The sequence below is a fragment of the Argentina anserina genome, chromosome 3, assembly GCF_933775445.1.
Source record: "Argentina anserina chromosome 3, drPotAnse1.1, whole genome shotgun sequence".
NCBI lineage: Eukaryota > Viridiplantae > Streptophyta > Magnoliopsida > Rosales > Rosaceae > Argentina > Argentina anserina.
In genome coordinates, this window is record NC_065874.1 from 13,708,088 (window position 1) to 13,735,758 (window position 27,671).

Consider the following 27,671-nt stretch of genomic DNA (forward strand, 5'->3'; position numbering starts at 1 on the left):
AAACCTATTAAACAGGTCGAGAGTGTTAGATACCGTAATGAGCAAAAATAACACAAATCGTTGACATAACTCCACGTACCCACCACCCTTCAATTCAGCTGTCCATGTATACCCAAGAAAAATACCGTTGGATATATATATATATATATATATATATATGAACTAAAGCTGCTGATACTGAAATTCAAACCCCTTTTATTGATTCTCGTTGCTTCGATCATGGATGAGATTCAAGATGAAATTGGATATTGTATTAGTTGACTAATGAAGGAGTTTAGAAAACACATGGCTTCCATCATGCGAAAATCATGATTCTGGTTGTTTATATATGAAGGAGTTTTAAACGGAGCTTCAATCAAGCCAAATAAGGATTATGGTTTTGGTTTTGGGTTTTTGACATGTTTTGTAAATTATTACAAATCTAGGTTCTATTATTAGGTCCAAAATATATATTTTTAAATTAAAAATCAACCTAATAAATAGATTTGGGTGTAGCTTGAAGTGGTGAGTTTAATCTAAAATAGGTGTACATGTTTGGGTGTATATCTAAATATCTCTTATAAATTCAATTTCACATGAAAAGAAAGAAGCTAGAACTAAATCAAATGAACAATTCATGTCAAAAAAAAAATCAAATGAACAAAGAAATGCTTTTAGCAAGGGAGTGTAATGATTTGATGGATCAAACGAAGAAAATGAGCGTAATGATTCATCACCTAAATCGTCTCACTTTTAGAGTGCTAAGTCTTAATTTTGATGATGGTTTACCAAGAACTGAACCGTAACGTAAAAGATTAAAGAATTTAATTCTACTCATCACCTAAACTATTTTCACACATGTGCTGGTAAGTAAATGATGATAGTATACCAGTAATTCCAACTAAAATATAAAAAGTATAACTCAATATGTTGCTACCTATAACACTTGCAGTACGTTTATGTTGTTCCAATTTAGGCAAGTTTTTGTTTTTGAATTTCCAACAACGGTATGCAGATTTTAGAAAAAAGAAAGGTCGTCTATGGCGTTTTGGATCAATGGAATCTATCACTTGCCTCTATCACCCCAAAAAAAAAAATTCCCAAAATTTAATTGTGCACATTAGAAATTTAAAGAGAAAAATGGGCCGCACATCAAGAAAAACTAGTCGAGTGGTCTAAACTCGACTCCACCACTGTTTCATGTAGTTTCAGGCTCACGGGTGGTGAGCTTTTGGGTTGCACTGCTCAGACTCAATCCGCGGATGGTTTCAGACCAATTTCCCGTGGCCCCAGATTTCCGGGCTGCACTAACTTCTCGAGTTCCACTGCTAAGCCAGGTTTGTCTTTCCTTAAAACAAACGCTGATACTATTACCACGTTTTGCTTTTAACTAGTTCCATCTGCAAACATGTCATTCCCAAACTTCAAATTCCGACACCCAAATGGGTGCTTGGACTAGCAAAACAGGGTTGCAATTTGCAGCTCAGTATGGGTTCATTCATGGGTGCTCTGTCTTTTACACTAACATGCTTTGCATTTTGAGTTTCTGTAAGTCATAACATCTAGCCTTCTTTTGAATGAAATTAGGAAAAAGAGTAGGATTTTATGAACATAAACTGATCTAGATGTTCTAGTTTATGAATTTTTGAAGAGCAATAGTTGATATTAGATGGTAGGTGGTGATTAGTGATGATCCCTCGTTTTACCTATTGAAATTACTACTGTGAATTGAACTTCTGAGGACAAACTTGATTTAATGAAATGCTAATTTCAGCACTGAAATTTGTTATAGACATCTAAATAATAGTTTTGGACAAATTCACATACCATATTCTTGTGTTTGGCTTGCATTCCTTTTCTATTTGTCTACTTTATGGTAGTCTTGGATGGTAGTTTAATTGGGCATCGCAGTAATCTGACTCTGTAACTGCAACTTATTTCATTTATGAATACTGATATGTAATGGATGGACGTGTGCTGAATTTTCTGATCCGTACGCCATGCAGTACTCTTGATTATGTATGGTGCTCACTGCTCACACATGGTTTTAATCATCCTTTGTGTTAGGATATTTAGTTAGCCTTTAGAAACTCTGACTATTGAAACTCTTTTCTAATATATGAGTATCAAGCCATATTGGTATTCCCCATTTATCTGCCTTTCAGGTTAAGCTTCATATCAAATTATGTTCTTTTACTGCATGAAGGCAACTGGATGGCCAAAAATCCAAAAAACATTCGGTTTCTTATTACAGTGCTTTCATGATTAAAAGCAGCAGACGCAACTAAGAGATTGCCTGCATAATAAACTTCCACCCATTTGCTTGCTTTGATTTCTTTATTTTTAGGCCAAAGCAATATAAATTTATTGTATTATGCATCTCATATCAGCATCTCATCTGGCCAGACTATCAATTTTGTACCGCACATTGAAATACTTAATTACTGTTCCAGACTATCAACATATCGTATCTCTCGTGCATATCATGCATTCGTGCCAAATTGCTGACAAGAGAACATTCCCTTGTTTAATTGCACACTTTCCTGTGCAGAATTAATTTTGCTTACATAATAACTAAGAAAGAAACAGCCGCAATTATGTCAATGCAATTGTGATAAAGGGATTTGTTTCTATGCAGGATGGACTTCAAAGCATCTTGAAGTCCTTCGTTGGGGATAAACAATGTAAATGCAAGCAAGAACTGGCTCAAACTGGAGTAAAGCAAAATACATCGAGTGCATCAGGTTGTTCTGCCCCCTTTTCTACTCATATGCGAAAAAAAATTTTGCTTACATCACATACATGACATAAACTAAAAGATATGTGTTATTTAATAAAATGTGAAAACTGACCTTAAGAAACCCCGGAACGAAAATATTATTAGAAAAGCATTATGAATAATTAAACCGTAAGGGTTCTAGACTTCTAGGTTGGTATATGGTTGGTGATCTTGTTGCAAATACATGAGATATTGCATCCCTGGAAAGAGAAATTCATTAACTGTGTCGTCATAATTAAAAGTCAAAGCTGAAAGCCAATCGGCCCCCTAAACATTCCTCTTGTTGATACCTTTCTTTCAGAGAGAGAAGAGTGACATAGCGTGAAATGCATGCGTGGAGCAGCCATGGTAAATTTGAGGTTTGAACACTGTCATTCACAAGCACACTCTCTCTCATCTCCTTAAACATACACAGAATCTTCAATTCAAATCAGACCAACCACCACCACCACTAGCTTATCTGATTACCAACGTACACAACACCAAGAGAGCGGATTTCTTCTGTTTCTTCCTTTTGTGTTCACTGTGGTAATGGAGAACTTCCATCAACATTTCTTTCCTTCCACAACACCCCCCCCCCCCCCCCCCCAACCTTCATTTGTGAACCTATGAGTCCCTCCCCTTCAACTCTTACTAGTTCAATTTCCCTGTCCAATCATTATCCGACAGTTCAGTACCTACCACCAATTGATAGTGGCTACCAGCTGTGCTTTCAGACCTCATACCCTCATTTCCAGAACCATGCCTCTCAGCCATCCTCCCAATATCCCAACTATCCACTCCTGGTCCCTCAGCTGCAGCCAAATCCAGTCTCTGAAGATCAAGGAGGGATTGAGTCCAAGGCTGCAAGGGATGAGCGAAGGATAGCACGCCAAAAAGGACTCTTTTTAAGCAGAGGTGCTGCTGACTCTGGGTCCTCTTCAATTTACACAGATGGATTTATCGGGTGCTGATTCTGATATGCAGAACACAGAGCCCTGGATATGAAGGTGACTGCAGGATCATCTTTATCTTTTACATTCCGTAATATGTTTGTTAACTGTGAGTAGCCTCTCTTGATAGGAATTGAGTGTGTTGTTCAAGAAGGAGTTTAAGAAGAGTGATGTCGGTTGCTGGGGCAGGATTGTCATCCCAAAGGTGAGGTCATTATAATTCTTTTTTCTTCTTTTTCTAATTGAATCATAAAAAATCATGTTCACTGATTATGATTTTCTCTAATTAACCATTATTAACTGCAACATGTTTCTGACCTATACTGTTCCTTTATCCAGACTGCCATGATATTTGCACCAATTTTTTTGTATAATCTATTTCACTTTCCTCTACTATTGAACAATGTACATGAAGCTGAACATATTGGTTGTCTTCCATCATTCACAGGAGGCAGAGAAATACCTTCCGAGCCTTTCTGAAAAACAAGGCATCGTGCTTTGGATCAGAGATGTACATTCCAGTCAGGTGTGGGGCATGAAATACAAGTAAGTTGTTGTCACTGGATGATGATTTAGCCCAATAACCTTCTCTGTTAAGAGTTTTGCAAACTGATTGTAGCCATATTCTTTTCTGCCTGTTAAATTAACACAGGTATTGGGCAAACAACAAAAGCCGAATGTATGTCCTTGACAGTGCAGGTAAGCCTGAGACTACCGGATATAAAATTTCATCTGTGTTTCTCTCATTGACGAATTTAGTGCTCTATATGGATGAAATAATCTCACTAGTGTATCAACCCTTTCTGTTCTTCAATATACCAGGAAGCTTTATTAGAAAAATGGACTGGAGGTGGGAGATTGGATTTCTATTTACGAGGATGCGAGCAAAAACTTTATGAGTTTCTCTTGATTTCTTCCATTTTACGAATTTATTACAGATAACTGAGACAAGTAGGTGGTACTTTGAATATATCCCTTCATTCTGTAATGAGGATGTTCTCTTTGGAGAATAGTGAAATGGTGGTGATTCAAGCCAAAATAGGAAGGTGGCATTGAATAGACAGCTAGGATTATATATGTGCATGCTTTGCACCATTTAGAGTTATTGAAAGACACCATAGTACTTGGGCAGCCTGTCCTAGCCAAATATCTTGCTCATTAAGAATAATTGAAATTGGCATCTAGGCATGATTTAATATGGAGTTCAGTAGTAGTGTACTCCAGTCAGTAAGTGACCAGGAAAGCCCAAAGCGGCTGATAAAATTAGATCCAAAGGGATTATGAAACATTCTTAGTTTAGACCTGGAGAACACATCCGTTAAGCAGACCACACTTCAATATATATATAAACTTCTTATATTTGTAAAAGGGTGGTGTGTGAGTGTCTTGTGTAGTGACTGTCCTAACCATATGCATGAATGCATCTATCATTGGAAGTATCAACGGTATACAACTTGGATATACAATATTTCAAGAAGAAAGAATCTAATATGGCAAGACCATTAATATGTAGTCCATAACTGCTGTCAAGACTTTGCTTCTATGCAATGGGCATCTCTTTTCATAGACTTGTGTAATAATACATTAGTTGTAGACTGTAGCCCAAAGTTCCCTACTCTATCAGTCTGGGGAGAGCTTATCTGCCGATCTGCCATTTGCATTAGTTATGTCTTGCGATGGGAAGTTCAATTATGCTTTAATTTCTGCTGCTTCTCTTAATTGCTATATCCTTAACCAGTTGAGCTTCTGTCTTTCCATGCGAGGAAACAGTACTTCTCCATAGACAAGGCGGGACAAAGACCAAAACATGTAGCTGAGTCCTTGCATGAACAACAGCACTATGCTACTGACTCTAAAGATAATAATGATGACATAACAGCAGTAGCATCAGCACACAGATTGCCAACTCTGACCACAAGAACACCAACTACACAAACTCCATTAACAATGCTTACATCCAGAGTGAAACCAGTTCCGACAATACAAAATTGTACACACCATATACCTTCAGTGAAGAAGATGAATTGTATCTAGCAGCACTGTTAGAAGATGAATCAGACAAAGTGGTGACATTGTGTACGGCTCCTGCTTTTTGACATGCACGACTTGAGGATCTATAGCTCCATCAACATTGTAGACAGCCAGCTATGCCAGGACTTGGGCTTCATCATCGTCCTCACGGGGCACAGAGAAGATGGTGAAGGATGGGGCGCTTCCGGAAATTAATCGTTATAAGAACGATTACTTGGTCGAGTGATATGCATTATAAAATTTTATGGATGTTTGATTATGCAGGAAAAGAAATGCTTCTTGCAATCAACTGCAAGTTTTTTATGGAAGTTTTATTATTATTATTATTATTATCAGTGAAATGAATATTTAAGATCATTGCCTTCATGATTGCAGAAAGATCTAGCTTGTTTGTTTCTCGACATTATTTACCTCAGGTTTTATTACATAGAAATCTTTCTATCCAATATTTAAAAAAGAATTAATTTCAGTTTACCCCCTCAAATTTTAAACTCAAAATCAGTTTATCTCTTAAACTTTTATTTTAATCAGTATACCCCTTATATTTTCAAATGACATCAAATAATGACATAATTCAGATTTTCTTAGTTAAAATCTGATCAAAAATATTAAAAGAATGTTTTAAATCATATATGCAAGACCAAAACAAAATTTCTAATAAATTTATAATAACACTGAAGTTTTAAAATTAGGTGTCGTAGCATAATTATAGATATAATTCATATAAAAATCCGAATGTTATTATTCTTTGATGTCATTTGAAAGATTAGAGGATGAACTAATTATAATAAAAGCTTATGAGACAAACTCATTTGTAAAACCCCGGTTAATGAGAGTTTTAATATGTCAAAACGACTCTTTTTTGGTTGACCGTAGGTACAAATGGTGAAATCATGTCCAAACAGATGAATTTTTTACGGGATCTATGTACCGATCATATCTGCTGATGTCGATCGACCATATTTCGAACTTGAGTTGTATATCGCCAAAGTGTCAAGTAATGTATCATAACCTTTATATTAAGTTTATAATAAAACTATTGCATTACGAAGCGACTATATGAAGAAAACTTCTCGGGATCGATCGACATCAGCCGATGTGATCGGTATATATATTTAGTGACCATATAAAATTTCATCCAATTCGGACCTCGTTTGACCGTTGGAAAATTCCGGTAAACTAAAAACACCACTAATATGCCATAAGGGAGAACCCATTACCAAGATGCGAATGCCGAAATTTTTTTACATATTTGAAATCATCTAATTTTGTCACCGATCGTACGCGGTCGCAATAAGGAAACTCATTTGACAAAGATCCGGTTAATGGGATTTTAATATGTCAAAACACATCTTTTTTTGTTGACCGTAGGTACGGATGATCAAACTATGTCCAAAACGAACGAAATATTTACAAGGTCTCTAATTATATATATGGATCACTAGTGTCGATTGACAATATTTCGAAACTAGAATTTTTTTGTAATTTTTTTAAGAATATTTTCCAATAATTCTTTTATTTTTTCAAACATTTAAATAAGAATATTATGTTTTATTTTCTAATACAAGCCCGCAATGCCCATTTTAAATGAGTGAGCTTGAGGATTTTTATATTTATAAAATCCCTGACCCATCATTTATCTAAATATATTAAAACTCGGTCCGACCCGTTGACGAGCCCCACTTAGTAATTCACTTATTCAAACCGCTATTATACCGCCACAGTTGAAAAAACAACGTCGTTTCAATTCCCTCGACAGAAAAGAAAATGGATATTCAGGTGGATTAGTATTTCAGCATAAACCCACCAGATAATATCCATAAAACAAGAAAGTCCCCGGCGCAAAAACGAAAAAAAAAACCCAAAGTCAACAAGCAAAAACACAAGGGCAATTCGAACAAAAACTCCTCACATCCTCTCATCTCCACCGTCCGTACCCCCCACCAATCAACGGCCTCGGATCTCGATCCGCACACTCAAACCCATTGGCTGAGAATAAACCCCAACGCATATAAATACCCAGAAACCGTCTGAGTCTTTCCGCCATAGCACCGAACTAAGCCCATTGTTTCTCTCGATCTTCTCTTCTCTTCTTTCTCTCTCTGAATTTCTCTGTGGAGCTCCATCGATGGCGGGTCGAGGCAAAGCTTTGGGATCTGGGACCGCCAAGAAGGCCACGTCACGGTCGAGCAAGGCCGGGCTTCAATTTCCGGTGGGGCGTATCGCCAGGTTCTTGAAGGCTGGCAAGTACGCCGAGCGAGTCGGTGCCGGAGCTCCGGTCTACCTCGCTGCCGTGCTTGAATACTTAGCCGCAGAGGTATACTCACCGCCTCTCTGGTCTGTATCTTTTTTGTTTGGTTCTGTTGACGTGCTTGAATCTGGAGCTTCTGATTTTGTGAATCTAGGGTTAGGGTTTCCAATTTGGGATGAATTTTGTTGCTTAAGTTTGTGATGTGTTTGTGTTAAGAAATCAATAATTGTGTGGTTAAAATCCTGTATAGGTTATGAATTGTTCTTTTAAAGCTATTAAAGATGAAATTTAGCTTAGATTTGGATCTAGAATCTCAATTATTTCATAAATTTGAAATTTATTTAATCTTGATTGTTTGAGATTGAATTGCATTTATGTTTTGAGTTAATATTCCAGATAAAACAGGCTTGTGGTTTTTATTTGATTCGGTTTGCGAAAGAAGGAGACGAATCTAATGTGATTTGGTTCGGTGGTTACAGGTTCTGGAATTGGCTGGAAATGCGGCAAGAGACAACAAGAAGACTCGAATTGTGCCACGCCACATTCAACTCGCTGTGCGAAATGATGAGGAGCTCAGCAAGCTTCTCGGAGATGTGACAATTGCCAATGGTGGTGTCATGCCCAACATTCACAACCTTCTGCTCCCAAAGAAGGCCGGTGGCTCCTCCAAGGCCGCGGCCGGCGATGACGACTGAGTCTGTTTGAAGATGGAAAAAAAAAGGACCGGTCTTGACGGTGTCATAAAAGTGTTGCATATCAGATCTAGTTTCTTATTTGTAGTTTCTTGAGTTGTAGCTTTTGGAGGGTAGTAGTTGTAGGGTTATAGGTAGTGTTCTGTGAATATAATCCATCTTCTACTAGTTTCTTATTATAAGAGATTGTGGGAACTTCTTTTTACTGATTTCGCTTATTTGTTCCTTAAATAGTCAATGACATTGCTGCAAATGCTTCTTCTGGTTTTTACTCATTCTGGGCTTTCACTCTTCCATTTGAGCATGTTCTACTCCTTTCAGAACTGAACCCCTATTATTTAAGGACCTGCCTCGCATTTTGCTCGGTTGATGGCACGCCTAATTACACCGGGAGAGCTTCACTAGCAATTAGAAAAAGACTTCCAAACAATGTTTTGAAGTACAGCCCACTTAAACTTCCTTTTCCCAACTCACACTACAGCAACACCCAAACCAATTGTACCATTCCTGCAGGCCACACTCGTTCTTCATGCCCTTGTGGCCAAAAGTGCTTGATTAAAACCTAAGACCTTCGATCTCTTTTGAACAACCAAAATGTTCCGATGAAAGTTTGAGTCACACTAGGCTTCGCGTTATATCTGAATTTCTTATTTGATTCATAGGAGTATAACAAATTAGTCGATATCACTCCGATTTCATGTACAAAGATTGAAATAAACTGCTCAATATCGGCAAACAATAATTTCAAAATAGTTGTCGTATAACAGATAAACTCCATGTTGGGACTAGCTGGGAACTACGTTTGATTTGGACAGTTACATCTCATCAGCTCCATACTTTTTCAAGTTTTTTTTTTCTGACAGCAACACACCAGTTCCTGCACGATTACGCAAACATGCTTAAGACACGATGTTCAACGGAAATAGATGCTAGAATTTATAGACACATAATTAGTTAATTCAGTCGATTAGCACACCTATTCAGCGCTTCCTCTCTGCCCGCCACCTGAATACAGATTCCGATGTTAGTTGCACCATCTCATCTTCACGGAGTTTGCGCTTTTTGCCCTTTTTCTGTTAATTTCAAATGCATATGTAATTTAACATTCCCAGTGCACAACAAAAGACACAAGCCGAGGGGCAGATGTGTACCTGTAACTCCTTCTGCATTGCCATGTCCATATATATTTTCTCCAGATTTTGGACTCTTGCTCTCCTTGCTTCAAGCTCCCTATAAGAAGCCGCTGTTTTCCTACTCATTGAATACAAAAAATCTGAGCTTTTGAAAAGGAAATAGGAATAATGAATCACTGGACTATTAAGAACCCAGAAAAAGCATATACAGAGACAAAATTCATCAATCTGTGTTTATTAACAAGTGCCAACTAACTTTTTAATACAAACAGGAATATTCTGAGAACCAGGCAATATTTCCCCTCTTGAACCACGTGACTGAAGCTCTCTAGCCTCTTCTCTACAAAAAACAACAACATATGATATAACAAAATAAGAGACATATCCAATATTTTGAAGAAAAACAACTAAATAAGTTAAATGTCTGTCCAAGTTCTGAATATATCAAATGGAAAGAAGACGAGCAGGAAGCAGAAATCAGGAGAAACATAGAAATTACCATTTTACCAATGTGAGATTAAGCCTAGCATTTGCCAAAACAATCTTCTAGTACGATCCTACTGTTAACTTAACATCTACTTGTAACTAATATGGCAACTTCTATAGTTACATGGGCTAGAAAGAGCAGTTGGTAGTTTCGTAAGAGATTCTCACCAATTTATACTAATGCCTTTTTCAAGGTAAGAATTTTTTTATAGAGATAGTCAATTAAGTTGTCCATAGAGTGTGCAACTGCATGTATGGTTCTTGTACAAATCAACTTACTATTGTCCTCCTTGCTGTGTTTGTTCATGAGTTTTCAGGTTTATGATATTAAAGATACAACTACTTCATTCTATGTTTGAGGATGGTTGCATGTTTGCTTTGAAAAGGAGGTTGCAAAACTCCAGCTCAAATAACTCTGAAATAGTTACATTCTCTATGAGAAAAAGCTCCGCAGAAAGCTCAAACCTGTCTTCAGCAAAGTATACGTGTCTACTTGAAGGCCGATTATCAAGTGAATGCAGCGTTGCAGTCATCTTTGCAATTTTCTGCAATGAAAGACGAGAATTGTTGCCAACTGGTTCAATCATAAAACGACCATACTAATAGCTTCTTGATAAAAGGGTCAATAACCTTTTTCTCACTCTGCACTTTCTGCAGGACATATCCAATATCCTGGGTCTTCATAAGCAAAAGCTCATCTGGAGTGTACTTGTTAGCCTCACCCCTGTAGCAAAAGCTTATGTCTTTTGAGTAGCAGCTACTAAAGAAAAATGATAAAGACATCTTATATTGGACTGATATATTACTTTATTTTATGGACTCCATCAGCAGTTTGGCTGTTGATCATCTTGAAGTAGAACTCATCTGGGTTCCGAAATCTTGCTTTCTCTTTCAGTATCTGTTAAGTGAAAAAAAAAATATATATATAGTGAGGCGGGCATACACAATTTGTCGTTGAGCCACTGGATTTAAGACGAATTAGAGATTTAAAAACAAGGATCATAAATGTACCTGTAAAGTCTCCTCCTTTTTGTGGTAAACCTTAGCACGCTGAACATAGTCCTTGTGCTTTTCAAGAAACCCAAATTTTTTCCTTGATTCCCTAATAAAAGTTCAAACCAAACAAACCATAGCCCCATTATCTCATGCAAAACAATATCATCTCAAAAGCATATAAACACCAAAAAGAATACAATCACTCACGGTTGAGATCGCTCCTTGTGAGCACGTCTGCTAACAGCATTCCTCAAAGACGACATGTTGAACACTAAGAGCAACAATCACCACAACTTGACTGCCAAAATGTAGCAAATGAGGTAAACTACTGCCAAAACTATGCAAACTTTCACACTATAGCAACAAGAGTTACAGAAACAACATATATGCGAATATCTTCACTTAACTTGACATATATACTAGTCTCCCACATGTAGAGAATTCACCATAACACCATTAAACTTCAAATTTCATCACATTTTTCAATATATTCCATACTTACCACCCATGCCTCCCACTCTCAGATTACAACTATAAAAATGAGCTGAGTCTCAATATTGATTGTTTGGTAACTTCAAAAATGAATCTTTACAATCAACAACTACTAAAACCCTAAATTGGGTAGCACCCATCTCGTTAAATTCGAAAAACATTACAATAATTTGCAATAAAAAATTTAAAGAAGAAATTTGAACAATACCCAGGTCTCGTTTCTTACCAGCTCGATGCAATTCGATGGTGGATTTCTGTAGAACCCAAGAAGGAACGGGCCCGGGAGAAGAAGCTGAGGGAGGGTAAAACCCTAGAGAAGTTTAAACAGGGTTTTAGATTCGAGACCCTTAAACCCTAGTCGGACTAACAGCAGAGAGAAACAATTGAAGAGTTAAGTTTAAGGGCATTTATATATCACTAGTTCACTACCCAGTACCCACTCCTCTTTTTTTTTTTTTTTTTACGTTTATCTCTTAATATATATTAATTTTGTCTTTTATTTATAGCCCTTGTGTTTTTGAGATCTTCTATTCATATATTCAAAAGCTTAATTGACCTCCATTTTATTCTTATAAATACTTAAAATAATATTTAAACTCCATATTGTTTTTTAAAATATCAAATATCTAATTTGTTATATTAAATTAGACTACTATCAATTCATTTATTTCCTATTTTATTTCAAATTTATATATATATATAATTCGAAAAATGTATAATAATCACACAAACTATATTCTCGAATTAATTTACTCTTCCACTTATTTTTTAAATTCATAATAAAATTGGTAAACTAATTTTTTTCATTCACTGATATGAAATATATGCAACTCACCAAAAATTAACATCAATGTATATAAAATATTCTAACCTCTAATGAACGAATTTTGTTCTTTGACTCAAATAAAATTTTATGAGAAAAAGTTTAGATAGTCATATAGTTTATACATTCAATTTGATTTTAATCATGTACATTTAATTTTTGACTTATGATATTTATAAAAAAATGAAAGTAATCAATTAAATAATTTTATGCAATTTGATATCCCATTTTGGGATATTCTAACAATAAATATAATGGATAATTATCTACATATGTAATTTAGAATAGATAAGTTAAGAATTGATTTTTGGTAATTTTATATGCATTGACTAAGTCAAAACTATCTAGAAAAAAATGGAGGTCTAAGTACCATTTTAGGAGGTATGAATAGAACCTCCCAATATTTTTTTGTGAGAAACTAATGATAAAAGAGTAAATCTATCAGTTTGTAATTTAGTGGTAAACGATATCGTAGTAGAGATACCTATTACTTGTATGAAATTACAGAAAAATTCTTTGAGGTGAAATATTTGCCCACCAAAACCCATTTTAAATTTTCTCTAAGGCGCAAATAAATCGGATCAAAAGCTTAGATCATGTTGCCATGTTTAAGTGTCTCTATGGAAGTGATTGCTAAACATCACTGTTGAGTATGCTTATCGTAGGATGATGAAGGGAACGAATCTTTGAGTTTGAGAGTATCCTGAAAAACGGTTCTACTTCTATCTCAAGTAAGTTGGGACCCTAAATCGATTTTTTTGTTTATTTAGTGACTGTTTAAAGGTTATTTTATTTAGTGACTTAATTAAGATTTGAGAGTAGCCGTACTACTAACCTTTTGTTAGGAAAAAAAAATCCCGATTTCCTTCCCTTAAAATTGGTTGAACCCCAACATTCTTTGGATAAGGCTAAGCCAACGCAAAGACAAATTCTTTCAATAAATGGTTTGAGAAACCATCTGTTCCTCAAACAATTTTGGCACCAGCAATGACAAGGAACCTTCTGTAGTTCTGTGCATCCCTTGACAAAACACAATGCTCCTCGTTTCGAATGGTTAACTGACTCTTACAATTTCTTTGTGACATAATGTGGGCACCGGAAAATTTCTTTTCAAGAGGGTGCATTCAGGAGTCTGATACAGACAGCGAAAATAATCATGTATCAAAAACTTTCATTCCTGAGAAGAACAATTCTACAGATCACAAAACTATCTTGCTACACTTTTTTTTTACTACAAAACAATAAAATCTATGAACAAAATATAAGTGAAAAATGGTTCTGCTAACTAACTGATGTGAGCATTCCGAAGGGTATCATCAAACTCTTTTTGTCGCAATTCCATCATCAACAGGACACCAAATAACAATGAAGGTTATTTAGAGCTGTAGGGTCCATCTTGGTTTATATGGCGAAACACCATCTTGAACAGAAGGGATTCTGCCGCGGGCTAAGCTCCCGCTTGGAACCGAGCAGGCGCTTTATCAAAGCAGTTCTAGTATCTGAGAGTAATTACAAAGTTGAATTAATTATTTGATTGTAATTTAAAAGACCTCAGACCCCACAGGGAATGAACCTCTAGCCCCGTACTCTTGTTCTGAAGGGAGAGAGGAGATCTACTAAGACCCCAAGTCTGTTGATAGTATCCTCTACTGTTGCATTTTATATGTATAAGTGGTCTATAATGATTTCCTAAGCATATCATATACAAAGTACGGAAAACAACTTTTTCTTTTAACTAGGTTTATAAAATTTAATACCTTCTTGAGATGGAAATCTATGGATCTTCATCATCTGAGCTAGAATTGTCTATGCGCCTATCTTTGATTGCTGGGAAAAGCCGCTGATGGAGATCTGGAAAGGGATCCAGCGCAGATGGTGTTGTCGGGGTGCGGGGATCAGACGCAGATGGCGTTGTCGGAGGCTGGCGGGGATCGGAGGGAGGTGCCTCCTTTCTCTGAACTTTTGTGGACTTGCTTGGAATCAATCTAACTTCTTTGCATACCCTATCCAAAATTATCAAAAAATCCCGCACAATAACAAACAAATGTAAACCCTCATCCTTCCCTGCATTCCCATGGAAATAGTCACCGGTGCTCTTTACCAGAGCCATGATTCTCTTTTCTTCCTCTAGCAGACCCCTGATATCAACATCAGCATTCTGCACAAAACTCTTCAGTGTTTCATGAAAACCACTTTCTTCTTCTGAATTCTTCATGTCTGTATTTAGAAATTCTCGGGATTTTATCAGACCATGACGAAGTTTGGCAACAGTTCCTGTTAAGTTGTCAGCATCCAAAATTGATGCTCTTTTCACATTTTCGAGTTCATTGCTCAAACCTGACACTTTCTCTAGACCAAGATTACGATAGTGCTCCTCTGTGTACAGGGAAGTTTCCTCAAGGAGATCATCTGTTTTAACGCTATTGAAACTCCGGTTTGCTTTTGCTGCACGAGCAGCTCTCACACCCTCAGAGCGGATTATTTCCTGAACAACGAAATGCAAAAGCGTTGTCTTGCCATCTGTTCCCTTCACATCTGCCAATTTCAAGAGTGTGTCGAGCTTAAATGCCTGTGCACCGCCACGAAATGTTCCATCATTCATGCGATTGCCAGTTTTAAGAACAGCTTCCAAAAGCTTGAGAAACAGCCGGCTGTTTCTGAGTTCTTTGCAAGCAACCTGCAATACAAATGCAGGTTATAATTTACATAGTATTGAGGGACACGGTCATGCATGAAAACAAAAAACACATTAGAACAAAAGAAGGTGCAGAATTGAATGGCTATTGACATATTATGTAGCTACTATGTCCCCACACTCATAAAGCTTATTGCTGTTAAAGTGGTACTCAATATTTAAAAGTTGACGGAAAGCCAGATAAAAAATTGTTGAAAAGCTCCGCACCAACATAATGTGCAGAGAGATGGCAAATCTGATGCCTCATGCATGACAGAAGGATTTTAGGTCAGGTAAGCCTTCATATTTCAGGTCAGATAAGAGTCATAAGACTAAACCTAGTAAAAATAGCAACTAGGTATTGCAAAACTGATGTAGAGTTTGAACATAAATTTCCAAATTTGCTATCTTGGGCATTCCAGCTAAAAGTACAGTAGTAGTCATAGCATAGTTGTCATTAATGATTGTAGATAGATGGAAATCCAAGGCTTAAATCCAAACGCCACTACTAATAAAAGAAATCCTAAAAGAAACAACGGTTGCTGCAGGAAGTTCTTAACTCCGACATGCAAGGGTCAACCAACCCCAAAGTAGTACTTTGCTCGTTACATTGATGTTCTCATTCATGTTATCGAATTGCACTTTTTTCATTTGTACATTAGCTTTTCACTGTTCACCTTTCCAAACCTAGTAACCTGTATTTTTTGCTATGAAGTAATGATTCCACAGCTCTAGAGTTTAGAGTCTTTATGCAGGATATCAACATTACTATAAAATATGATGCACTTTGCTTTATGATTATTTGGTTGTGTATTGAGCATATTGGGTATATTTTAAACTTTCTGATCAAGACAAGTTGAGAAACCCAAAAATCAGGCAGAAAAGCTATGAGATTCAAAATCATAGTGCAATTAAGAAACCAGTCTCCTACCTCTAAGGATGCAAAGGATTCTTTAAGGGTGATGATCTCCTCCTGAAGATTGCACATAAAAAGTAAGGCTTCCAACCGTTTAAAGGCATACGGGATGTCAATCAAGCCTTTTAAAAACCGTTCAGCAGGCCCCAGTTGAGAAAGTTCACCATCGAACACCCTGAGCTTGAACTCTTCTTCTTGCGTTGGTGCCATCTTCAACAAAGTCTGAACGAATTCGGACGGAAGCTCATTGCCTGATTCAATGAAGATATGTTACAATATGCTTCTCATGCACAAGCAAGGTCAGACACACATGAACTCTACCCATCATTTGTACAGTACCTTTCTTTATATGTTCTTCTATTACTAAGAAGTGATGTTATGCAAGTAAATTACAGCACAATGTTTTAACCTAAACTTTCATGAAAATGATGAAGCAAGATATGAAAAGAAAAGCTATTCACTTAGAAGAAACATGCAGAACTCCTAGCCTCCAGCAGCCAAAAAATAGTGTAGATGCTATACAATCCCATTTGCACAAAAAGGAAAAATCGGATAATTATAAAACAATGTCGACAATTCCCAGTTTCACTGTTTTAGTATATTAAAAAATTGCCTAATTTTATTCCAAACCACTGCACGTCCAAAAGCATGGCGGTCATAACACCTTTAATTTTAGCTTTCGGTATATGTTATTACTCAACCAAAAAAACATTCCCTCGAGAACTCCCCCCCCCCAAAAAAAACATGAGATGTAAAACCAAATGGGCTCTAAACAGTTGCATTAAAACCTCAAACTTCAGAAAATCATTGCAAGCTCCTTCAAGAACAGGAAACCAAAAAGCAGAACATTTTCCCTTGCAATCTCTCTCTAACACGATAAAACCGAATAAAGTAAAATATTGCATTTTCCATGTCATGGAAAGAAGTGAGTTACCTTCACAAACTGCATCACAGACCTCTTCGGTTGTCACATTCAATGCCCGAAGAAGAATTGAAAGATTCTGTGCTTTTTTGGGATTAATAATTTGAATAAACTGGGGTGTGTTATCTTGGGATGAAGATTCTTTCTTGCGATCATTTTTGTTTTTATCACCAGAATTATTGTACCCAAACAGTGATTCAATCATGTTCTCATCGAACCTGTATGATAATTACATATAGTCTTCAGCAGCTTATAATGTTAAATAATTTATCGGTAACATCTAAGAAGTAAAAGAGAAGTGGGTACTAACTGGAAAGATCCTGATTTAATTTGATGCCACACCATTGATTGATCAGGGTTTGCTAGAACCTTATCCCAAAAAAAGGGTTTCAGCTTTGTTTTAGGAGCATCACCATCAGCATCTGATCCATCACTTGAAGCAGCATTTGATGTACGCTTTGGTGCGAATGGCAGAGGTCGAGCTAGCTTAGAACCTAAAGGCATTGATGGAGGTGGCCTAGGAGGAGGAACGCCAATCTTTGGAAGTGATGGGGGAGGAGGACCAGCAGCTGGAGGCGCTGGAGGAGGAGGAACAGCTGCTGGAGGTGCTGGAGGAGGAGGAACAGCCGCTGGAGGTGCTGGAGGAGGAGGAGGACCAGGAGCTGGGGGGCGAGGGCCATGAGCTGGAGGTCGGAGACCAAGAGCAGGAGGTGGTGGCGGAGGGGATGCACCAACAGATGGATTCAAAGTAGGAGGTGGTACAGGAGGTGGAGGGGTAGGTGGAGGAGCAGCCCTGCCAGGAGGAGGCTTAAAAGAAGAAGGTGGTTCAGGAGGGAGAGGCTTTGCTCTGCCAGGAGGCGGCTTCAAAGGAGGCATCCCAGGAGGAGATGGTAGTGATCCGTTTCCATAACTGGATGCCTCATACATTTCATACTGGTATTTGGATGCACGTGTGATGGATCCTAATTCTGCAGTGAAGTAAGGAGAACGTCAGACTCAATGAGAATATTACTATTCAAAGATTAATATTTTAAGGCCTCAGTTATTACCCAATGATTCATGCTCAAGCTTCTCCCTTTTTATTGAATTTTCGGAAGGATGAAACTTATACGGAGAACCTGAAACATCAAAATTAAGAGAATTCAGAACTGAAATAGTTCAAAAAAATAAACTGTACGATAAGAGTACAAGATAGAGAACTGTACCTCCAGAGTCGGATAAGCTCAGGCTAAGGAGGGGGCTCTCATCATTTTGTCTACCTTTACGCTGTTTGTTACAAATTTTAGTACAACATAAGAAGAAGACTGCTGCAAATACAAATGTCACTGATGCAGTTACCACAACTGCAATGATAATTGGTTTACGATCAGTCTTTTTATTAATCTGTATAATAGAGCCGGGAGCTGGTGGGCTAACTGAAGGTTGTGAAACCGAATTTCGGGACACAGGAGGAAAAAATGATGCTTGTGGAGCAGCAGGGCTCAAGGGCCTAGGAATGCTAGAAGCAGAAGGTGCAGGACCAGGGGTTGATACAGGACTGAATATAGAAGATCCTGGTCCAGGGGCAGGAGATGGTACCTCAGCAAAGGTCTCTAGCAATTCGCTGCCCATATTTCTTCTTGGAACAGGTCTGGGACATAGAGACTCAATATACTTGGCATACCAAATCTTGGAGGCACTCTCTTCTCCAGAGACATGGAAAAAGAGATTATTCTTTCTGAAACAATCTGAAAGAGTTTGTTTCACCTGAGGATGAAGGACGCTTATTAATGTGTGCAAATTTTCTTCTAGTGACTGTCTTTTTGAACTAATTTCATCTGTGCTACCAGATATTTCCTCTGGCAACCATAAGTGAAGATCTTGAATAGTTTCCACCAAATGGGTCAAATCAACCTTGCAATGTACCCATAACAGCTGTGCCTGCACCCCATAGAAATTACAATAACTACATTGCAGAAATCTACAAACTTAATGAAGAATACCTAACTTCATTTGTGAATATTTCTCAAAGTCGAAGTAATACATTTTATTTCACTGGTAACTTGTTTCTTGCTTAACATTTCATTTTCATCAGACCTAAACTTCTCAAAATTACCCCAATATTGGTGGTCTCAAATAGTTGATCTAGTTTCACAGTAATTACCCCGAAACATCTTACATCAAGTTGTGACCAAAATCACAAATCAATACTAGGAAACTATCTCTGTACCTTAACCAGTTCTTAAGCCCAAACCTACGTCTACAAGCTAGAACAAATAACCTACCACAAAAAAATTTATGAAATGTATTCGAATTTGAACAAATGCAAATAAATGTTAAAGTATCTTACCATATCTCCATCAATCCTTCCAGTTGCTGGATCAACTAGTCGAGTGAGGAACACTTCTTCTGTGATCAATCTCTCCTCCGAGCTGATCAAAGCTGAAACACAAAGCAGAGTAACCAAAACAATGAAACGACTTGTCCTCATAAGACCCATTTGTAGTTGTATTGTCATTCCGAACGTTCAATATCCTTCTCATTTCATCAATCCCTAAACCTCTCATAACCAATAAAAACCCTACAACACCATGACCACCCAAAACTTGACCAAAAAGCTTCAAACTTCCACAATCTGCCACCAACCCAATATTCAAATTCTCCTCCACAGCACACCTCCAATCCCAATTTGCCTTATCCAAGCGAATCCTCACAAACCCACCAAAGATATCCAATCAAAATTTGAACTTTAAACACAATAGGAGATAATCAATCAAACCCAGAATCCTTCTTCTTCTTCTCCCCAAAAAGAACCCAATACAATGAACCAAATGTTATTCCAACACGAAACCCAGAAAGAAACCAAGCACAGAAAGCTGAATAAGAAGCTCAAACAGAAGCAACCAAACAAGTTTCACCTCAAATTTCCTCTAAGCAGGCCCTGCAGAATCCAATGTTGAAAGGGTCAGCGCGTGAAGGCTTGAAATGGGTGTGTGATTATGACCAGATCCAAGACATGGAGCTTACACAATGTCAGCAGCTGAAATGTAATGGCGGTATTTGACCAGAATATGTAGGAAAGGTTAAAATCTTGAGATTCAGAACGTTTCGTCTCAAAGCTGTTCAAACGAATGACTCTGTTTCCTGTCTCTTTCTCTCTTTGTTTTTTGTTTTTTGGCATTTAATACTATTTTCTACCTTTTATTTATTTTTCGTTCTAATTTATTAGTTTCTGTTTGGAAAAAGAATATTCATCAAACCAATTTGGTAATTTTCCACATTAATTTATATCACTGTTGAATGTGTGAATGTTTGATGTGCTGATCTCATCATTGTGACTTTTATTTATCCACCGAATGCGGCATGACTCGCGAGAAAGCCCGCTTTCGTGGGTAGAGGGCTGGTTTTATGGGTAGAGGGCCGGGTTTAGATTAGAGATGTGAAACCCAGTCCGTGAGTTTGGCCCGCCAAAAGTCCGCAAGTCCCGGCCCGTAAAAGCCCGTCAAGTAATAAAATATTATACATATGTTTCAGGATGAAATAATTATGTATTATTAAATGATATGGGGGCCTATATATAGGCATTACAAAATCACAATCCCGTAAGATTCGGAGTCCTAATCTATTACGGAGATGCTAATCTATCTCCTAACAGGAAACCTATTAGGCTAAGACACACACAAGGGTATAATAGTAATTCTCCCGGAACACTCCCCATTGTGTCGCATGCCTAGGTTGCATGGTGCACACATCGTTGCCTCGGTAAAAATCTTGCCAAGCAAAATTAAAACCTCTTGGGTAAAAACAAAAGCTTGATCGAGGGAAAAATAGCACAACACACCGTCTACATTTGATAGCATCATGTGAGGTAGACTCCCCCTGAAGTCTACGAAACAACTCCCCCTGATTAGTGTCATAATCATGGAGTACAAAGAACAACGTATACAACGTTCATTACATGCTTCTCAAACGTAGTCTTGGGCTAATGATTAATCATTAATCTAGCCACACATCCTTAAATCATACATGCTATACTTAGCCAAACTTAGCTCTTAGGAAACAAGATTGCATAACAACTCAAAATAAGAGTTTGCAATGAAAATCAGATTCTCGGGTAGAATGACCTTCACTAACTTAAACGGCCATAACTTCTTCCTCAAAATATGTATCAGCGAACCGTAAAATGTTCTGGAAAGTAGACACCCGTGGATTTCCAATGACATAAAGTTCACAACCTAATCCGATCAGAGCAGTTCACAGTTCTCTGTCGAAGTTGACTGACTTACAAATTTCCGGACAAAACTGTCATACTTTGCTAAAACGGCCATAACTCACACAATATGATAGCTATGAATAAATGGTTGGTGTCCTTGAATAGACCTTTCCAATGGTACCAATTTCACCATAATTCATTGAGCGAGCTGTCTTGTAGGTCTCGTTGAAGTTGACCTACGAAACTGGACAGATTCTGATTTGTCACATTCAATGTGTCTTTCGCAAAAAGAATGGGGGAATGGACCAATGAATGACTGATTTTGGTCCGAAGCGGAACCATATGTATCATTTACGCTACCAGTGTCGACTGCTACACTAAGGCATACGTTGATGTTGCTGGAGCTGCTGGCGGCGTTGGTGTGGATAGGATTTGTGTTGGTTCATTAAGTGTAGAACTAAACTCATGTCAAATGAGCAATGCAAGTCCAATGACGATGCATAGGCGCATAGTTAATCACATCATAATGAAAGCAATAGTGTCCCAACAACACTTACATATATGAATGTATAGCTCATTGAATCTCTTCATCATCTATACTTAGACGGAATAGAGAATCAATAATTAGCTTTCATATGAACACATATGTGTATGAGTTCTTGCAACCAATTGTACTACGTTCTCTCGAACATCGCAATCTGATTACATAAGCTCTCAGTGGTCTGGAGGCATTTAAAGTCCCTCGGGCACTCTCATATCTGCGTCAAGATCCCTTTACAGATATTTTATGACCATTATCATATGCTGCAAATTAGTTTTCATGGACACTACTACTGATCAAGTAGCGGAAAGCAATTATGTCCATAACGAGAGAAATTAACTCATCGTAGTCAATACTAGGATAATGAGACAATCTTTGCGCCATAAGTCCTGCATATATCGCATGACTTCACCTTTCTCATTACACTTACGAACAACGACCAACATAACAAGTCTAGTTCAGTCTGTATTGATTCTTTCCACTTTGGTCAAGTTGCTCATCGTTGATGTTTTACAACGGAATAAGAGCATAAGCGAATACATCATCAATCATGGGAGATCAATCCATTAAACACACGCGCGCACTGTATACGATCAATTGAGATATTTATATTCTTCTCTAACATCAACAAAATGAGTCTGTAGCGTCCCATATAAACTTAGTTGATACACATGTTTAGAGAATATCTCTTGATGATGGGCGAAATACTTGTGCCTACGCATTTCGCTTCTTTCTGGTTTTGATTCCAGAGAATAATGGTCTCCCCCTCATCTAGGTAGAAGCCAAAACCAAAGCTATGACCCTTATTAGTCAATCTTTGCGTTTGCCGCCCTTATTTTGCGGTGCAATACCACGGGCGCCGACAACACCACAGCGTACAATGGTGCCATCGTCGGCTTCCTTCCCATTGTCAGGGATGGTGCCAATAGTGCTAGGACCATGTCATATGAAATTCTCCCATATTTTGAGAGTTCCAACCTTACTGGCACATCACAGCATTTATGTGCGATCTCGTCACTTTCGCAATATCGGTAAAGAGCATCGAATCTTTGACTTTCTGAGTAATGGTCTCCCCCTCATCTAAGTAGATAATGCGTTGCACATTTGCTCACTTTGAGTAGTGCGGGATCTTAATGAGACATAGTGCCACACCACGTCAATTCCTGGCGTTAAAACCGGAATGAGAGCATTCCATATCTCCCCATAACGACATGAAGTATGTCTCACCAAAGTGATTGCTGCTAATATCGCAGGATAGAGATCAACGGTTGTAGATTCGAAATAGCGAACAAGTGTTGGTGCTTCATTAATCATAACCAACCAGAATACTTAATCGTTTCAAGTAGACCCATTGAGATAACTACAATAGAGGCACATAAACAACTTTAACCAAATAGGCGTTTAATGAAAAGATTGTTGGGATCGTATCGAGTAACCATCTGGTACGCACTAAACGCTTGGTAAATTGTGAGTCTAAAACGAATAAGTGTCGCTACATGCAACATTATTACATATCTCCATGCAAAAATCGGTAGGTTAATAGCCATAACCAAGTCTGAGCTCTGCTGGATAGTGCAATAAATGAACATGAGGAATAATATGTTCAACGACGATCCCAGTAGATATGCAAAACGAAATCATCAAAGTCGTGGAAGTGAACTCTCCAACGGTATCCAATCAAATAGATTTGAGAGAATGGGAAGGGTAGTGAGCCCTTAGTATGATGATCATAACTAAAAACTTAGCAAATGCATCGTTCCTTGTGGAAAGCAAAGCGACGTGTGACCAACGCGTCGATGCTCTTAACCTATACCATAAAAATACCGAAAAATGCCGCATTCGGTTGGATAGGGTCTACTAATGTCACCTTAAATACTTTGTAAGAATGGAATGTTCTCAGTTAGAGCCTTAGCAAATAAGGACTTCCTTGAAATCTAGCAAGATAACAAGCTTTGCAAAATGAGCAATGGGCATCAGAGATTGCCATGGAGGCATTAGAAAACATAAGAGGCATCACAAGCTCCTGTGAAGGAGGGGATGCCGCCGCCGACGGCCTGAATGCCATGGAGCCGCCGAGAGGGGCAGGCTCGACCTCACCGTGTGAAGCACGGGTGAGGTGATCCTCCAATCGCTTCGTGAACATGAAAAATAGATGATCATGTGAATTTCAAAGAACTCGAATCATCATATCTCGTTCAAAATGACCAAAACAATGATCATGTCAAAACTGAGGAGACAGCAAAACCGAACCCATGATTCAAAGAATCTTAAGTTACATAAAGCTACTGTTGTAGGCAAGCAAAGCTATGTCCACAGGCTAACAAAGCTACTGTCTAAGTTTGAAAAAGCTATTGTCAATGAAATCTGACAGATTTATTCCTCTCCATTCTTAACACAAATATCAAGATGAAAATTCATCATTGGCATGTAGGGCATTTGAAAACTTAGCAATGCACGAAGATATAGAACACAATCTCCACACGAGATCCGTAAAACAACTACCTGCGCCGTAGGACAGTGTGGGTGGTTACGCAATTAGCAAGACACTCGATTTCACGGCGGGACATGCTCAAAATAAAATTAAGAGAGTCAACGACGCGGTGAACTTCTCTAGACAATACGCCGTATGATATTGTAAGAGGGGGGATTGAAACAAATGTGCAATCTCATCGAGTGTATCACATGGCAATAGAACTAGATTCTTCAACTTAAGAGTTGGAAAAACATGGTATTGGAGCAGTTGAATACCAAACAATTAGGGTGGAAAACCATCCATTTGGTGTGGGTGGTCAATAATAATAATAAAATCGTTTGAGCTATGAAACGACTTGGAGAAAAACAGGAAAATTAACCGGAAAACCATGTCAAAATAACTTAAAATCGGGTGAAATTTGGACTGGAAAGCGTGGCAGTAAAAACTGCGGGAAATATGTCAGAAAAAATGACGAGAAACGACGAAAAAATCGTCGAAAACTCACCGGAACCGGTAGTGCTGATTGCCAGAAAACCGGCCGACGATAGTCAGAGCTAGCCGACAAGGAGGCCGAGGCTGCTGTCCAACAGGGGGCGCCGGCAGGAACCGGATGGTGTCGTCAGAAATTCCGGCAAGTGGCTGGAAGGCGGCTAAAACGTCGAAAAATATTCCGGAAACGCCGGAACAATAACAGGGAAAAATGATGTCAATTTTGACGTCCCGAGGTCCGTTTTCCAAATTTTAAGGTACAAAATCACAATGTAGTGCTATTGGGGTCCTATGTAACCCAAAAGCGGCCATATTAAAAACCACGTGAGTTGCAAACGTTGACCATTCATGCTAGGTTTAAGGCAAATAAAATTCTCACGAGCTCATCTAAGGAATACGAGAAATTTTATTAAATATGCCAATATTTAATACAACACAAATAAGCTTCTAATTCCAATAGACGACTTAAACTAAAGTCAAGCAAGAATCATGGCAATGCCAACGTCATACTTGAAAAATAGTAAGCAGAAAACATAGTCAAAATAGATTGACTAATCAAAAGTTCGTAGCAACAAAATCTTGCATATCGGATCGGGCGAAGCCGTAGCCTGAGGCTAAAAAATGTGCTTACTTGAGAATGGAAGAATGTTACGTTTCCATCTCCAAAATTTCCTCAAGAAATAGATACAGGTGCCAAAAATGGCATGTGTTTCTCGGATGTGGAGCATGGTTCAAGTCAACTCTGGTAATACAACGCCATAGACGTTTATTGAATCACTTTAAGTGTGTCCCATAGAATGTGTTATTTTTGGGATATTTTGTCAGCAAATAGTGTTGCATCAGAGTAATGAATCAACTCAAATAAATGAGTACGTAGACCTTGAGATTATCGTTTATAGACAAGAGTTTAAGAAAACTCAAACATTCAAATAACAGTCGTGATGGCGACACATCCATAAGAAACGAGGGTTGTATAGGTTTCGAATAATTAAACTATTCAAGTATATAACCGGAATTAGAAGGGTTGTGATGTATATGGTCACAAAATAATTGATGCATATCAGCGATTCTCATGATCGCACCCAAAACATCGGTGTACTCAGACAACCACACGCAATCGATTTCTTTCCTTTAAATAATAACGTGACTCTCCTAGGGCCGTCACACGAAAAACGTCGACCAAGAGGGGAATCATATCCCTCTTTGGTCTCATCGGCGTTATAAGAAGGCCGGAAAAGAGACATAAAGAAGGCTAATAGCGCCCGATAATTTATATATATATATATATATACAGTCTCTATCCAGAGTGAAGTTCCAATTTTGGCAAACTTTTCGGTCAAATTTTTTCAACATAAGTAATTCAATATTTAGGTATGCTATTCAAGATCATCTATACAAAATTTCATCTAATTCGGACATCGTTAAGGTATTAAAATTAGATTAAATCAATAAATGAATTAAAACTGTTCAACGTGAACTGTTCGTGTAAATCTCAATTTTGAAAGCTCAAATCATTATCAAATTAGATAAAACTTTATAGAGATGATCTTGAATAACATACCTAAATATTGAATCGCTTATGGTGAAAAAAATTGACTGAAAAGTGTGCCAAAATTGGAACTTCACTATGGATAAGGACTGTATATATATATATATATATATGTTCAAAAGCGGGAACGTTTATGAAAATTTTACCTTTGAAGGTTTGTAGAAGACTGAAGCAGCTTCTCTTGAGCGAAGACTTTGCTTATGAAGTTCGCGTTTCTTGCTTGAATATGCGGGGGAAGCAATTTTGAATGCTTTGATGCGGGGACTTGCGGGGCAAAAAGATATTTTTGCGGAGCGAATGCGGAGGAGACCCTGCGGGTTTGCGGAGGCTGCGTGCAAGGGTTGCATGCAGGGCTGCAGGGGTTGCAGGGGCAGCAGGGGGGGTCGCAAAGGTTGCAGGGCAGGAGGTGGCGGTGGCTGCAGGGGGTCTGCAGCGGCGGCGAGTAGGAGCGGCGACCGACGGGGAGCGCCGACGGGAAGATGTCGGAGGTTGGAGATGAAGGCGACCGACGGTGGAGAGAAAACAAATTCTAGGGCTCTAAAAGTTCAGGGTTTTAGGGCAAAGTGCGTAATAACGTGTTTCATGATGAAATAATTGTGTATTATTGAATGATATGGGGGCCTATATATAGGCATTACAAAACCACAATCCCGTAGGATTCGGAGTCCTAATCTATTATGGAGATGCTAATCTATGTCCTAACAGGAAACCTATTAGGCCAAGACACACAATGGTAGAATAGTAATTCTCCTGGAAAAACATACATATTTTATTAGGTTTAGAATAAAACTATCGCATTATGAAGCAATTATATGAATGAAACTTCTCGGGATCGATCAACACCAGTCGATATGATCGGTATATATATTTAGTGACCTTATAAAAAATTCATCTAATTCCGACCTCGTTTACCCGTCGGAATTTCTGGTAAACCGAAAACAACACTAATATGTCATAAGGGAAAACTCATTACCAAAATGCGAACACCGAAAGCCGTTTGCATATCTGAAATCACCTAATTTTTGTCACCGATTGTGTGCGGTCGCACCAAGGAAACCCATTTGGCAAAGCCCCGATCAATGAGGATTTTAATATGTCAAAACGCCTTTTTTTTGTTAACCGTAGGTACGGACGGTCAAACAATATCCAAAATGGACGAAATTTTAACGGGTTCCCTAAATATATATACTAATCACATCTGCTGGTGTCGATCAACCATATTTTGAACTTTAGTTATTGATCGCCGAAATGTCTACTAATGTATCATAACCTTTATATTAGGTTTATAATAAAACTATCGCATTATGAAGCGACTATATGA

The 27,671-nt window shown here is 38.0% G+C and overlaps 4 protein-coding genes across 8 annotated transcripts; 2 read left to right on the forward strand and 2 right to left on the reverse strand.

The window, feature by feature from the left end:
* The first annotated feature begins 1,007 nt into the window (after window positions 1–1,007).
* Window positions 1,008–6,075, forward strand: LOC126786409 (B3 domain-containing transcription factor LEC2-like). 3 transcript variants are annotated; one of them, XM_050512231.1, is made up of 7 exons: window positions 1,008–1,316; window positions 2,618–3,747; window positions 3,821–3,895; window positions 4,139–4,236; window positions 4,343–4,389; window positions 4,513–4,540; window positions 5,461–6,075. In XM_050512231.1, the coding sequence occupies exons 2-7, from the start codon at window positions 3,742–3,744 to the stop codon at window positions 5,471–5,473; spliced, it is 267 nt and encodes an 88-aa protein (XP_050368188.1). In that variant the 5' UTR covers window positions 1,008–1,316; window positions 2,618–3,741; the 3' UTR covers window positions 5,474–6,075. The 3 variants fall into 3 exon arrangements, with proteins under 3 accessions (XP_050368188.1, XP_050368187.1, XP_050368186.1); XM_050512230.1 differs by lacking the exon at window positions 4,513–4,540; XM_050512229.1 differs by lacking the exon at window positions 5,461–6,075 and having other exon boundaries at window positions 4,513–4,943.
* A 1,701-nt stretch (window positions 6,076–7,776) lies between these two features.
* LOC126786198 (probable histone H2A.2) lies at window positions 7,777–8,869 on the forward strand. The gene is made up of 2 exons (XM_050511950.1): window positions 7,777–8,038; window positions 8,452–8,869. The coding sequence occupies exons 1-2, from the start codon at window positions 7,850–7,852 to the stop codon at window positions 8,665–8,667; spliced, it is 405 nt and encodes a 134-aa protein (XP_050367907.1). The 5' UTR covers window positions 7,777–7,849; the 3' UTR covers window positions 8,668–8,869.
* A 421-nt stretch (window positions 8,870–9,290) lies between these two features.
* Window positions 9,291–12,132, reverse strand: LOC126786196 (probable U3 small nucleolar RNA-associated protein 11). 2 transcript variants are annotated; one of them, XM_050511949.1, is made up of 11 exons: window positions 11,998–12,106; window positions 11,782–11,810; window positions 11,487–11,577; window positions 11,295–11,385; window positions 11,090–11,181; window positions 10,914–11,007; window positions 10,749–10,828; window positions 10,054–10,137; window positions 9,816–9,915; window positions 9,641–9,737; window positions 9,291–9,541 (listed from the first exon to the last, which is right to left on the reverse strand). In XM_050511949.1, exons 3-10 carry the CDS (start codon window positions 11,540–11,542, stop codon window positions 9,645–9,647), a joined length of 690 nt encoding a protein of 229 aa, XP_050367906.1. In that variant the 5' UTR covers window positions 11,543–11,577; window positions 11,782–11,810; window positions 11,998–12,106; the 3' UTR covers window positions 9,291–9,541; window positions 9,641–9,644. The 2 variants fall into 2 exon arrangements, with proteins under 2 accessions (XP_050367906.1, XP_050367905.1); XM_050511948.1 differs by lacking the exon at window positions 11,782–11,810 and having other exon boundaries at window positions 11,998–12,132.
* Window positions 12,133–13,751: 1,619 nt separating this feature from the next.
* LOC126786420 (formin-like protein 5) lies at window positions 13,752–20,206 on the reverse strand. 2 transcript variants are annotated; one of them, XM_050512242.1, is made up of 9 exons: window positions 20,113–20,206; window positions 19,436–20,026; window positions 18,312–19,026; window positions 18,156–18,224; window positions 17,417–18,074; window positions 17,119–17,324; window positions 16,200–16,435; window positions 14,352–15,271; window positions 13,752–14,093 (listed from the first exon to the last, which is right to left on the reverse strand). In XM_050512242.1, the coding sequence occupies exons 2-8, from the start codon at window positions 19,601–19,603 to the stop codon at window positions 14,369–14,371; spliced, it is 2,955 nt and encodes a 984-aa protein (XP_050368199.1). In that variant the 5' UTR covers window positions 19,604–20,026; window positions 20,113–20,206; the 3' UTR covers window positions 13,752–14,093; window positions 14,352–14,368. The 2 variants fall into 2 exon arrangements, with proteins under 2 accessions (XP_050368199.1, XP_050368200.1); XM_050512243.1 differs by having other exon boundaries at window positions 19,436–19,881; window positions 20,004–20,182.
* Window positions 20,207–27,671: the final 7,465 nt, after the last annotated feature.

Coding starts and splice junctions, on each gene's coding strand:
- LOC126786409 (XM_050512229.1), top strand. Junction 3,896..4,138: donor GCAGGATTGTCATCCCAAAG/GTGAGGTCATTA, acceptor CATCATTCACAG/GAGGCAGAGAAATACCTTCC. Junction 4,390..4,512: donor GTATGTCCTTGACAGTGCAG/GTAAGCCTGAGA, acceptor TCAATATACCAG/GAAGCTTTATTAGAAAAATG.
- LOC126786198 (XM_050511950.1), top strand. CDS start 7,850: ATGGCGGGTCGAGGCAAAGCTTTGGGATCTGGGACCGCCAAGAAGGCC. Junction 8,039..8,451: donor TTGAATACTTAGCCGCAGAG/GTATACTCACCG, acceptor CGGTGGTTACAG/GTTCTGGAATTGGCTGGAAA.
- LOC126786196 (XM_050511948.1), bottom strand. CDS start 11,542: ATGTCGTCTTTGAGGAATGCTGTTAGCAGACGTGCTCACAAGGAGCGA. Junction 10,138..10,748: donor GTATACTTTGCTGAAGACAG/GTTTGAGCTTTC, acceptor TGTTTTTTGTAG/AGAAGAGGCTAGAGAGCTTC. Junction 9,916..10,053: donor ATTCCTGTTTGTATTAAAAA/GTTAGTTGGCAC, acceptor TTCAATGAGTAG/GAAAACAGCGGCTTCTTATA.
- LOC126786420 (XM_050512242.1), bottom strand. CDS start 19,603: ATGACAATACAACTACAAATGGGTCTTATGAGGACAAGTCGTTTCATT. Junction 18,075..18,155: donor GCTTGAGCATGAATCATTGG/GTAATAACTGAG, acceptor ACTTCACTGCAG/AATTAGGATCCATCACACGT. Junction 15,272..16,199: donor AATCCTTTGCATCCTTAGAG/GTAGGAGACTGG, acceptor TTTGTATTGCAG/GTTGCTTGCAAAGAACTCAG.